Below are 12,790 nucleotides of genomic sequence, written 5' to 3'. Positions count from 1 at the left end.
TGGCAGGGATCTCTGGGGGTCACCCAGTCCCACCCCCTGCTGGAGCAGGGTCCCCAGAGCAGGGTGCCCAGTTTGGCGTCCAGGTGGGTTTGGGATCTCCCTAGAGCAGGAGACTCCACAGCCTCTCTGGGCAGCCTGGGACAGGGCTCCCTTGCCCATTGTCCTGTTGCTGGGCACCACTGGGCAGAGTCTGGCCCCTCCTTCCTGTCCCCTGCTTTAGCTATCGATAAACATTGATGAGATCCGTCAGGGAATTAGGAGGAGCAATGACAAGTTGAACAGGCTTTACAACAGCTGCTTTTGAAGTGGGAGGCTTCTGTCCTCTGAGTGAGGAGTTAACCTAAAGGTCCATCCTCAGCGTGGGCCTTCGTCAGGGAGATTGTCTTCCTGTGGTGGTGTCCTCAGAGCAGGCTCTTGGCTGGCCGTTGATGCGTGACTTCAGCGTGAGTTACTGACAGAGTGGAAGTAGAGTTTGGCCTGAAGAAAATCAATCTGAACTTCCTGTGCTTTAGAAAACAGTTTGGCCTTGCAAGAACAAGTCGAATGTAGCGCGGTGTTCTTGAAGAAAATGGGAGGCCACCTCTTACTGAAACGTCTATTTTTTTTTTTTCTTTTGCAGAAAAAGCTGTGAGTCTTTTAATGACCCGATGAGGTCTCTGTTCTCAGAATTTATCTGATATGCTTCTCCCAGAGCCATGGATGAATACAGCCGCTTCGTGGATTGGGACAGAATGGACGTCGCTGTCCACAGCCAGGATGCGAAGGAGCTCATGAGCACGGAGTTCCAGGAGCTCAAGCAGCTGGCCCGGCAGGGCTACTGGGCCAAGAACCACTCTCTGAGAGCCAAAGTGTACCACAGGCTCATTAGCAACATCCCGTGCCGCACCGTGACCCCAGACGCAAACGTGTACCGGGACATCGTCGTGAAGATTGTCGGAAAACGCAACAGCAGTTCCCTTCCACTGCCAGAGTTTGTGGATAACAGCCTGGTGCCCACGTACTGCCTGAACGCGGAGGGCATCGGGGCGGTCCGCAAGATCATCCTGTGCATCGCAAATCAGTTCCCAGACATATCGTTTTGCCCCGCGCTGCCGTCTGTGACAGCTCTGCTCCTCCACTACAGCAAGGATGAGGCGGAGTGTTTCGAGCAGGTTTGTCGCATCCTCGCTTGTAATGACCCCTCCAAGCGGCTCATCGATCAGTCATTCTTGGCTTTCGAGTCCTCCTGCATGACCTTCGGGGACCTGGTGAACAAGTACTGCCAGGCGGCGCATAAGCTGATGGTGGCGGTGTCGGAGGACGTGCTGGAGGTCTACTCCGACTGGCAGCGGTGGCTGTTTGGAGAGCTGCCCATGGCATACGTCGCTCGTGTCTTCGACGTGTTTCTGGTGGAGGGCTACAAAGTTCTCTATCGCGTCGCGCTGGCGCTGCTGAAGTTCTTTCACAAAGTGCGAGCCGGGCAGCCCATGGAGTCGGACAGCATCCAGCAGGACATCCGGGCGTTCGTGAGAGACATTGCCAAGTCAGTGCCTCCGGAGAGGCTTCTGGAAAAAGCCTTCGCCATCCGCCTTTTCTCGCGGAAGGAGATCCAGCTCCTGCAGATGGCCAACGAGAAGGCTCTGAAGCAGAAGGGCATCACGGTCAAGCAGAAGAGGTAGGGCTTTCACTGCAGGCAGCCCGAGTGATCTTGGGGGTTCACCCAGTGCCATGAGCAGCCGGTTGGTCCTGGGTGATGGGGGGGAAGCTCAGCTGGTACGTGCTGGTATCTCTACTGACTTTTTCTTTTCTCTGCAGAAAAATTCAGCAGCCCCAAAATCATGGGGATTTTAACAAGAAGCCTGACTGAAATGTTGTGATCCAAGAGAAACAAAGCAGCTTCTCATTGCTTACTCAGCAATGAATTTATAAATAGTTTTTACAGGTACCTTGAAATGCAACAATTGTGTTTCAAAAGTGTCTTTCACAGGTTGTTTTGAAACTAAAAGGTGCTTTAGCAGTGCTGGAAAAAACACTGGTAAATTGCTTGGGAGAAAAGTACCCAAACAAGCGTGAAAATTAATTCCTAAATATGAGATCATTTGTATAAAGTGTCGGTTTCACGCTGCCCAGTACTGCGAATTCGGGGTTCCTTTAGCATGAGTAGGCAAACACTGTCCCAGCTGGGAACGTTTCACCTAACTGGAGAGTTACTTTAACAGAGTGGGAAGAAATAAGTCTTATTTATGGGTTACTTCTAAAATTAGTTTGACTGCAGGTCAGACTTGACTCTTGGAAGTCAGGAGTGTAGTAATCATAGGTGGGGGGTGACCTGTTTTGTGGCAGGTGGGAGAGGAGAGGGAGGCGCAGTCGCAGTTTCTCTGCAGAAATGAGGGGAGGAGAAGCCAGCTGTAGAACTAGGACATGAAATCCTGCTCCGCTCTGATAGCAAAAGCCTCAGTAATAAAAGGCTCAGCTGAAGGACCTCGCTGTGGATATAGCAAAGGCAGCAATATATTAATCTAAACAAAATGAGCGACTTGCCAAGTGCAGAAGTACGTGCAGGTAAACGCTGGTGCTGTAGACACGCTCTGTTTCTCCTCAGGCCTTTGGCAACTGCAGAAGACTTCTCCCACCCACTGCTGAAATCTGATTTGAAGTGCTGGACAGTCTGATCAGCTGCCCTGGCCGCTGAAGGGGGAGGACTCCTGGCAGTTGCTGGGGTCAGGAAGTGACCGTTCTAAAGGGACAGTCGTTCTCTCTAAATCCTCAAAAACGGGGGGGTACCAGCCCCTGCTGCACCGGTGGTGTGGCTGAGCTCATTTCAAACAGAAAATCGTGGAACAGGTTCAGGTTTCAGCCTGTAAGGGAGCATCAGTGTGAGCTGAACCTCTGGCATGTGCCTAAGCACACGTGACGGTCCCTCCAGGCTTTTCCGGCGGTTTGTTTTCACACTCACAGGCTGGTTTAAATGAGCTTGTGCGATACTTTGCTCCTGTCTCAGAGGAGACGGCTCTGTCGGTCTCAAATACTCCAGGCCTTCAGCCACAGGGTTGTCATGTCAGGTAGAGTTCAGACCATCGTGAAGAAGTGTTCACTCTGCCGACGTGTATCTTTTCTTCCTCTACTGAAGAGCAGGAGAGTTGTACTATCCTTTCTGCGTGTGTTCTTCAGCAGCAGAATGAGAGCTTTAAATTAAATGAAATAAATAGACAGAAAACTCCACAAAAACCAGCCGCAGAAGCTGCTGCTGTGTTTCGTGTTGTAGAGACACTCTTGCTCAGAACAGCGGCGATGCCTGCAGAGCAAAATACGGTGAATTGGTACCCGAGGATTGCCAGGAGTATTTTCCACTCAGTAACTAGAAGCAGGTAGAAAAAGGTAAAAACGCTGAACGAGGAACCGTTCTATCCTGCCTGTTGGCTGGTTTGTTTTTCTCGTGCTTGGTGATTCGAATCAAACCTGACTTTGTTTCTCTCCAGGCTCCTTCCTCTCGCTTTGTCGCAGATGTGGGAAGTCACTGATCTTTTCTGTCTTTTTTTGTCTTTCTCCCTCCACGTTCTCCTCTGTCAATTCCGTACCCTCCTGTCTGCAGTGTTGCATCTCCCAGAAGGTAGGTTAAAACACTTGAATCTTTGCACTTTGCTCATTTCCTCTGCCTTTGGCCGGTTGTTTTTGCCGAGGCTGCCATCACTGCTGGTGCTGGGCCGGGAGAAGCCGGGCAGCAGCTGCAACAGCCGAGCGCTGCGTGACATCTCTGGAAGACGCGCTTGCAAAGTTAGTTCAAGGCACCAGCAGAGCTGTCCGGTGAGGGGTGGTGGGCCCAGCTCAGCGCTGCCGGGGAGCAGCATAAGCTCGTGTTCTCCGGAGCGGAGCAGAGTGGCATTAATGGGGGAACACAAGTCCCTGCTGTGCTGGCAGAAGTGTGATCCCTTTTTTTTATTTTTTTTTAAGCTTCTCTAGTAATACCATCAGAAGTGGGAGGTTCCTCCAGACCTAGTCTATGCTGTTGCAGTAGATGGGAGACATACTCCACTTCTTTCTTCTTTGCAAACTTTCTGCAGTTCATTGGGAAGGCGTTGGCCTGAACCCAACTTGGCACGCTCCAAAAAGCGCCCTGTCTCCATTCACACTGGATTCTATTTATTTTTCAGTAGGTTTTTGAGAGGCGAGGAGACAAGGCTGTTTTCTTGAGTCCGGGAGGTCAGAGTTACTCAGCCATACAACATTAATGGTTAATGAGGTCATTCATCAAGCCTTGGCCTGGAAAGCAAATCTTAGAGAACAAAGCCCAGTGGATTGTGATACCTGATAAGCAGAGAACTTGGAAAGGAGAAAGACTCTGGGTGTTAAGTACCACAGACTACAGGTTTGAACTGATGCTTTTGAGACTCTTGTGGCCTTGTTGCAGGTGCCCTGAGCTAACTTTAGTGAGCGGTGCACACTAACGTTGGTACTAATTCACAAAATCGGAATTGGAATGGATTTCCTCCTGTTTTCATGTCTGAAAGAACACCTGAAGAGACTTCCCAGAGCACATCCATACCATAGCCGTGTGGGGAGGGTTGTCCCTTGAGTAGGTCAGCAGGATGTTAATTCCAGCCAGGCAAGTCTGCAGCATCCGTATATTATTTTGCTGTAGTCACAACGCTCTGAAAGCAGCAGAAAGCCGTGATTTCTGCTTGCCAGCACACAGAGGGGGGCCGGGGGCACTGAGGTAGGTGCAGGGTGTCTGTGGACACTGATCTCCACGCAGGTTTCAGGTGTATACACCATGGACAGCTTGCTGGCCATTTGTGACTGAGAAACAACACATCTCTGCTGCCAAATGTTTATGCCCTAACTGCAATTGCGATGGATTTTAAAGACAAGCCAGACCCTAAAGATGTGACCCAAACCAAGGTGGAGCAGGATGGCTCTATCTTCAGGAGCTGTAAGGTCTCTGAAGCACATTGCCTTAGTGATGCAGCCGAAACAACAGCACTCCTACGAAAAACACAAATCAGCTGCTTCATTTAGTGTTTAAACTGTGCTCCTTTGAAATCTCATTTCCTTTGGCATGATGACAACTGACCGTGACATCAGCAACCAGCAGAGCGTTGTCACGCCAGTCCCAGTAAGCTGACGTGGAGAGCTGAGGAAAATGCTAATGCAGGGTGAAACCTTAATGCATTTGTTCAGTTCTCCAGTGCACACCAGTCAAAATCCAGGGTTCTCTCCCACGGCGGGTTTCACCAGGTACCCCTGAAAGGCTCTGCTGCGCTGAAGGCTGAGCTTCATTTTCATCAATCACCGTAGACAAAACCAGGTCGTTTGGGTTTTAATTCTGACCCTTCAGTCAAACCACAGTCACTGGTCGCTGAGGGTAAATACACAGCGATTTGCTGTGCCTTCCAGGCAGGAGCCTGAAGTGGCCGTTGCGGCAGTAAATGCCTTCTAGTAGATCAGATCTGCTCGTGCAGGTGACATTCTCCCTCCGTGGAAAAGCCGCGGGAGGACGGAGGGTCTTGAAAGCACTGTGTTCCTCTGGGAGCTGCTGAGCACAGCTTCCAGCAGCGAGGCGGGAGGAAGGTCCTTAAATCAGCAGTTCAGAGGAGCCAGGGGAAGGAGCAGAGGGACAGGAAACGGTACAGAGAGCCTTTTAGGAATAAGTCCTTGAGTTTGGTTGCTCAAACAGGTCACAGAGGTGTGAAAAACATACAGACCAAGCACTCGAAAAACTGAGGCTCGTTTGTTTGAGGTTTATCAGTTCAAAACTGCTTTGATACCTGCTGCGAACGCTTAGCCTGTTTATCATTGTTGCTTTTCCTCCAGAAATGCTCTGGGATAAATTAGCCGCCTGCCCTGAATATTTTTTAATTCCTTGGATGTGAGAAAAATCTAATTTCCGATGCGCTGAACCCAGGGCTTTGTTTCTCGGGTCTGTTCAATAGTGCCGCCAGCCTTCAGCGCAGAGCAGACAGCTCCGGGAGGACTGGCACCTCCGGGGAGATTCCCAAGGCATGGGGTCAAGCCTTGGCTCCTGCTTTGCTTCCCTTGGTCTCTGCTGTGCCTCAGCTCGCTGCCTGTTTTAGATGTTTTACGTGTTCTAAAGGCTGGGGGTTTAAAGCCTGCTAATAGCTGCGGCTTGCTTGAGTAGGTATCCCTGTAAGTTCTCTGGGAGTGCAGGAAGGCAGGGGACCGGTGCGAGGTGTCATGCGGTTCATTTTGCTAGAGGAAGCAGTAATTTTATTTATTTTTTTTAGCTGGCCTAAGGAGTCACTTCGCTGGCAGTGGTGTCGCTAAGGCAGCTCCAGTACATCCCCTAAAGCATTTCCCAGAGTCTCCAAGCAAGCCCTGCTCTGAAGTACAGTGCAAATGCTGCTTCTTGGTACCAGAAGCAAGAAAAATAGTAAAACCTGTGTATTTTTGTGGTTTAGGGTTAGCTGAGCTAGGCAGATCCAGGCAGATTCGCAGTATTGAGGCCTTCCTTGTGTTCCATGAAACCAAGAGGAAAGAAATGTCTAACTGTCAAAAAAAAAAAAAAAGCCACCAGCAGTCGGCGAGTCCTTGCAGCCGAAGCCCTGCATGCCGAGCGGGCTGCCTGAAGCTTCACCCAGCTCGAGGCTGCCCGGCAGTGGAGTACCTGGTGTCACTGCTGCCGTGACTTCGCTGTCGCCCTCACGTTCTAAATGTCTTTTAACGCCGGCGTGGATGCAGTAACACTCGCTTAATCCCCAGGCTCTGGGTTTGTGTGTTTGTTTAACCTGAGAAGTGAAGGCTGGTGAAGGTGATGATGATGGTGATGGTGAGCAGTATCGTCACCACCTGCAGGTGTTGGAAAGCTGTGAATCCCTTCTTACACTTGTATTGGCCCCTGGAGGGGCAGGGGGGGTGTTGCTTTCCAGTGGGAGCGTCCAGCATTCCTTCATGTTTCCAGGCTCTGTCTGTAATCGTGAGCCTGGGAACTTCTCTGGATCTTAATGAAGTGGAAGTTGTTGCTAATGATGTGTTTCCAAGTGATGGGACTTTCCAGAAGCTTCAAATATTTGCCTTGGGTTAAAATTGCATAGCTTGGGAATAGCCATTCCTTTAGGATTCCTGAGGGCTTTAGGAATTCTCTAATTCCATGATAGAGGCAGGACCTCACAGGGGGAACAGAACTGCCTCTTCCTCTCAGATCCTGCCTGTTTCTTTAGCTATTTGGTTCTCTGTGCTTAAATACCAGTGCTGGTCTCAAATGGCGAATAAAATGTAATCTGGGTAAGGTCGTGGTCATCCAAGCTGGCTCACCCTCGTGTCCCCTGTGGATAAAAGTGCAGGACACAGCTGCCACACAGAGGAATTGCTGCAGGTATTTCGGTGAGGCCGGATCACTGTCTCCGGAGGATTATGCTGCACTGCAGGAGTTTATTATGTGGTCAGTAGTTTATTGTCTAAGTCAGGGCCTGGAGCTTTGGACAGTGGCTTATCTACCAGGGCCCCTCAGCTGTCTTTGCATGTTCCTGCCCAGCAATCCAAACCTTGTTTTGTTGTTAAATTCCTGGTTCTCACTGTTTCGTGTTGTGTTTCACAGGCAAAACGTGCACTTGGCAGTTCATGCTGAGAACTTCAAGTCTGAAATTGTCAGTGTGAAGGAGATGCGAGATATCTGGTCGTGGATCCCCGAGCGATTCGCTCTGTGCCAGCCCCTCTTGCTTTTCACCACCTCGGAGCATGGCTGCAGTCTGAGCAGGTGAGGAAAACCCGTCCCGCTCTTCTCTGCTGCAAGGCAAGAGCAAGCGGCTGGTGAGCTGTGCGCTGGGTTGACAAAAGGGCCGAGCCTAGAACTTGGTCCGAAGAACGGGATGGGATGTGCATTTGACCAGGACGCTTCACGTGCCAGCCCACAGCCAGCATTGTCCAAGTACAACTGTCCAAGACGCGTTGGAGAAGTCAAAGTTGCATCAGTTCACAGCGTACGCTGCTCTGAGACTGGTTCATGCCGCGCTGGGTGTGAATGGTTTGACTGAATGGCTGCTCCACAGGCTTTTCTGAGGAGGAGGTGGTGCCTGCCGGGCAGGAGGAGAAGAGCTGCAGGAGGTGGTAGCTGAGTGCTCATTGTGGTGTACTCTGCTCTTCAGGTTCTATTCTCACAGCGAGGGACACGAACCGACTCTGCTCCTCATCAGGACCACAGCAAAAGAGGTGAGTGAGGTGAAAGGAGCCGAGGAAATGAGGCTTTGGGCGGTTGTGTAATGCTGCACTGTTACACACCACCGTTCGCAGTAAAATGAAGAAGGAAGGGACCTGAAACTGCCCAGGGTTCTGTTTTAACAACATGTGCTCTAAGCGGTTCCGTTTGTTAACTGTGGGACTGTGCCTTCATGGGTAAATCTTGTCAACTAGGTCTTGCTCAGCTCTTCTTTCTCTTGGAATTCATGTGGGATGGTGGACTAGAGTAACTCCCTGAGCTCTTGGACAGGTTCTTAATTGCAGAATCAGCGTGAGAGGCTGGGGAACTGCACGAAGAAACTCATGATTCATAGAAAGTATTTTTATTTTCTCCAGGATATGAGGAGAGAGAATAGCAGGATTTAAATGGTATGAATAATACCATAATACACATAATGTGGAAACAGAAGGTTTAGCTTCATCTCATTCTTGTTTGAAGAAAAAAACCCCAAGAAGGCTCTGAGAAGCCGAGGAGTGCACCCAGGTGCCTTATCTGGGGAGTGTTGGTTCTCCGCTCTGCTGTGTGTGACAGCGTGGCGCGGAAACAGAAACATTAGCTTTACCTCCTGCTTGTTTAAAAAACTACACACAAACCAAGAGAGGTTCCCAGAACTGCCGAAGGAGGAAAGGCAGCTGCTTCCCGAGAGGAGTGTTGGTTGTCTGCACCCCTGCGCATGCCCTGGAAGCAGGCGGTGTGTGATGGTCACTACTGCAGCCTGTGGGCTTGTGTTTCTGCTCGTGCTCCTGCAAGGTGACTCCCTGTAACAAACCTGTTCCTGCTCTTACTTGCTGACCCTCTGGGCTGCTCCATGGCTCTGGGGATGAGTTCTGGCTGTCCCAGGCCTGCACTGACACACCAACAGCTGACAGAATGCCCCTGGTGTCTAAAGGGAAGAGGGAGAGTATTTATCTTGCTTCTTGTCCTGGAGCAAACCAGTCCAGCTTTGCAGTGATGCTGCTTCTCATAGTACGGTTCTTTTCTTACCCCTAAAAAAAAGATAGTCCAAGCAAAACAGGTCGGAGAACAGTGTTTGGTGTTGTGGGGTCTGTGTTTTGCAAAGCATTGCGTTCATCCTGTACTCACAGGCCGTCACTCCCAGGTCTCCTTTCATTAGAACAGAGAACATTTGCCCTCTGATTTTCTCGTGTGCTTCAGGCGTATCAGATCAAACGGAGTTCTGGGCAGCTTTTGGTCTGTGCACACGATTTAGCTGTAGAAAAAAACTGCTCATCAGTAATTTTGTCCTTGGAGGTCTGCTGGTGGTGCTGGTGGAGGCTAAACAGCAAACATAGGTTAGAACAATTCTGTTTGACCAGAGTTTCTGGTGGGCGGGGGAAGTGCAGGGTTGCTTTCATGCCGTTCTTCGAGCTTCGCGCTTGGTCTGTGTCCGCCTGGCAGTGGTGCCTGCGGCTGGCAGCGAGAAATCCTTCTAGTGCAAACGAAAGGCTCCACAGGAAAGCTCAGCCCGCGGAGGGTGGGGTTTTCTTCCTTGGAAACCGGTGAGCCCCGCGCTGTGTGAATAGGCTGCTTTAATTCCTGAGCTCGGTCAGCACCAGCTCAGCTAAGCTTTGACCTACGGTTTGAAATGGAGAAAGCCACCGAGGCCACTGTTTATGGGCAGACCTGCCCGTCCTGACTCGTGACAGTCCCGTTGCTGTGGATGCCAAAACAAGGAGGTGGAAGGCAGGCCTCACAAGTCTGGAGTGACTTGTGTCTTGGTACCTGGGGTTATGTTGGATCATTTCTCCTTTAAGGCCTCAGAGATGTGAAATAATTGATGAAACTCTTTGGGTTTACGGGTACTCACCAGTGGATTAAAGCTGTTTAAATCTATCTTTAGCTGTAAGTATTTGTGCTGCCTTAATCCACCACTACAGAGATTTTGAAAATCCAACTAAAACAAAACCTGCAGTTCTGGACTCTGGTGTCGGTTGGTTTAATGCACTTGCCCCTCCAGTGGAAGCTGCTGACCGTGCTCTTTGTGCTAGGTGTGTGGTGCTTACCTGTCAACGGACTGGAGCGAGCGCCGGCGAGGAGGCAACAAGCTGAGCTTCTTTGGAACTGGGGAGTGCTTTGTATTCAGGGTGAGTAAAGTTCCGTTGCCGCTACCCGGTGGCTCAGTCGTGGTGCGAGTAACTGGCCTTCCTCTTGAAGAGGCTGTGTCACGTGCCCTCCTAGTTTCTAAAGTCTACTGAACTTTTAATGTAGGGGAGAAAATTTTCCTTTTCAGTGTTGTGGTAACTTTTTCTCCACTTGTACTCGATATTTTCTGAAAAGGTGTAATGAGGTAGCTCAGCAAATGCTGCATCATTTCTTCAGTCACCTAAAAAGCAAAGGTATGTGTATAGAATACCACATCTGGCCTAGAAGACACTTTGATCCAGTTTTTAGTGCTGATCGTGTGGGTGGAGGCTGAGGGGCTCGGTGTTCCACGCTGTGCACCGCTCTCGGCATAGGGCGCGTGCCGTGACTAAAGCTTGGCTCTTCTCTGCCCTGTGCAGCTGCAGCCAGAAGTGGAACGCTATGTGTGGGTGATCATCAAACACCCAGAGCTGGCCACGGCTGGTTCAAAGCCAGAAGATCAGGCCTCGCCAGCTTCCAGTGCCCTCTCTTCCGGCAGCGTCCCACCAGAGCCCTCAGATCGCCTTTCTCCCTTCTTGGCGGCTCGGCACTTCAACTTGCCTTCCAAAACCGCCTCCATGTTCATGGCTGGCAGCAGCGAGTGCATCATCATCGGTAAGTCAGCGTGAGAGTGGGAGCACGTGTCCTGCCAGCGCTTCCCGCCCGCCGAGATGAGACAGTCACCGGTACTTACCACACGTACCTCAGCATCGCTCCAGTGGGGAGCTATTACGACCCGCTTAAAATGTTCTCTGGGAAAACTCGCATATGAAGCATTTTAGAGTAAGGCAGTAAGTCGTAGCTTGGAGCAGGGCCGCACCTTCATACTGCCCGGTTGTGGTGAGAAATAATTCTTGAAGAGGAACCCCCGTTGCACTGAGGCTTTTGCAGTGCAGGGTAGGCTGTAGAACACGTTAATGCTCCTGGAACTTTGTTGGACTTGCGGTGCTGCTGCCTTTGGCAAAAGGCTGCTTGGTAAAGCTGTCACCTGGGTGGGATTCGCAAGGAGCAGGTACAGAATCGTAGCGGTCCTTTTCCCAAAAAGCTTTACGTGACCCTTGGTGCTGGCGGTTTCCTCTGAACCACCAAGTGCTGGCTGATTTCCCGCTGAGCAGTGCGGGCTCTGGGGGATGGTGCATCGGGCTGCCCCAGTGTCAGCCGGGCTGGTGAGAGCTTCAGGGCGTGTGGAACTGAATGAGAAGTCACCAGTAGTGACGTATCACCAAGTGCGCAGAGATCTGCTCTGTGGAGCAGGTATCCCACAGCTGCTCTGCCAGCCTTAGGTAAGAGTCACTTCGATCTACCGTGCGTCACAGCACGGGTGGTAACAAGAGAAACACAAGCTTGGGCAGAAGATGGACAGAAATGGCTCTTGTACACACTTCCCACTGCAGCCCAGCATTTCCCCATCTGATTCTTCAGGAGCTTTCGGAAGCTATTCGGACACAGCTGCCCTGCAAGCAACAGGGGCGTCTTCCTTTCTGTTGTCCTGACACATTTCTGTCTAAATTTATTTCACTTCACTGTCTTCCCACACTGGATAGACATAGGCCCACAGATACCCAAAACGCTTTTGACTCTGACGTGGTTTATAATGATTTAGAAGACTGAGCCAGTGCTGTTACTCATTGTTCGTGTTCTTCCAGCTTTGAGTTTGGTCTGCCAACAGAATTCTTTCTGGAGGAAAAATTGGTAGCTTCCATGATTCTCCAGCACTGAGAAACGAATCTTAAATGCAGGCACTTGTGTGAGGGTTCTTGTTCTCACTGACTTTTATCATGGTTTTTATAAATTAAGAAAAATCCCGTTCCAATAGTGTCATTTCACAGCAGTGCTTTTGATCGTGCACTGTTACACCTGAAGACAGCAAGAGAATGTCACGCAGAGCTGCCAGTTGGTTCCCGTGAGAAAAGCGCTGAAGCGTTGGGGTTTTCTTTAATGCAGCGGTCTCCCGTGCCGAGAAATGCAGAGCCACCCTTACGCTTGTCTTTGTCTCCTGGCAGGCGGTGGCGATGGTCAGGCGCTTTACCTCGATGCGGATCTGAACCACGGAAGAACCAGCCACTGCAACACCTTCAATAATCAGCCACTGTGCTCCGAAAGCTTCCAGATCTCTGTCTTGGAGGTGTGGGGCTTCAGGGACACCATGAATGGCTGACGTGACTATCAGCAATCAACCAGTTTTTCCGTTGTCCAAGGATTCCCAAGGCACGTTGTACCGCAGGAGCCCAGCTAGAATGTCGTTTCTGCTGGCCTCAGTGTTTTCTAGTAATTTCTGGGTGGTGCACTCGAATGCAGGCCGTAGCTGTTTACTGTTGTGTTTTTTAAGACAAATCAAGGTGATGTAGCCAATTGACTCCTTAGCTTTTACCTCTAGACATCTGGGTTCAGGGCCCATTATTAGGTAAAAATAAAAATGTCCTGATCTCAGACCATCCAAGAGCGTGTCACAGGACAGGTTTGCAGCATGGGGCGGTGCCTCGGAGCGCGGAGCTGGCT

The 12,790-nt window shown here is 50.6% G+C and overlaps 1 protein-coding gene across 1 annotated transcript; it reads left to right on the top strand.

The window, feature by feature from the left end:
- The first annotated feature begins 655 nt into the window (after positions 1-655).
- On the top strand, positions 656-12,588 carry TBC1D24 (TBC1 domain family, member 24). The gene is made up of 7 exons (XM_010143015.1): positions 656-1,654; positions 3,572-3,589; positions 7,532-7,690; positions 8,079-8,142; positions 10,159-10,254; positions 10,672-10,906; positions 12,295-12,588. Exons 1-7 carry the CDS (start codon positions 696-698, stop codon positions 12,447-12,449), a joined length of 1,686 nt encoding a protein of 561 aa, XP_010141317.1. The 5' UTR covers positions 656-695; the 3' UTR covers positions 12,450-12,588.
- Positions 12,589-12,790: the final 202 nt, after the last annotated feature.

Source organism: Buceros rhinoceros, unplaced genomic scaffold, assembly GCF_000710305.1.
Source record: "Buceros rhinoceros silvestris isolate BGI_N320 unplaced genomic scaffold, ASM71030v1 scaffold34549, whole genome shotgun sequence".
Taxonomy (NCBI): domain Eukaryota; kingdom Metazoa; phylum Chordata; class Aves; order Bucerotiformes; family Bucerotidae; genus Buceros; species Buceros rhinoceros.
The sequence above is the reverse complement of the archived record's forward strand: the minus strand, read 5'-3'. Positions and strand labels throughout refer to the sequence as shown.

Coding starts and splice junctions, on each gene's coding strand:
- TBC1D24 (XM_010143015.1), top strand. CDS start 696: ATGGATGAATACAGCCGCTTCGTGGATTGGGACAGAATGGACGTCGCT. Junction 8,143..10,158: donor TCAGGACCACAGCAAAAGAG/GTGAGTGAGGTG, acceptor TCTTTGTGCTAG/GTGTGTGGTGCTTACCTGTC. Junction 10,907..12,294: donor CAGCGAGTGCATCATCATCG/GTAAGTCAGCGT, acceptor GTCTCCTGGCAG/GCGGTGGCGATGGTCAGGCG.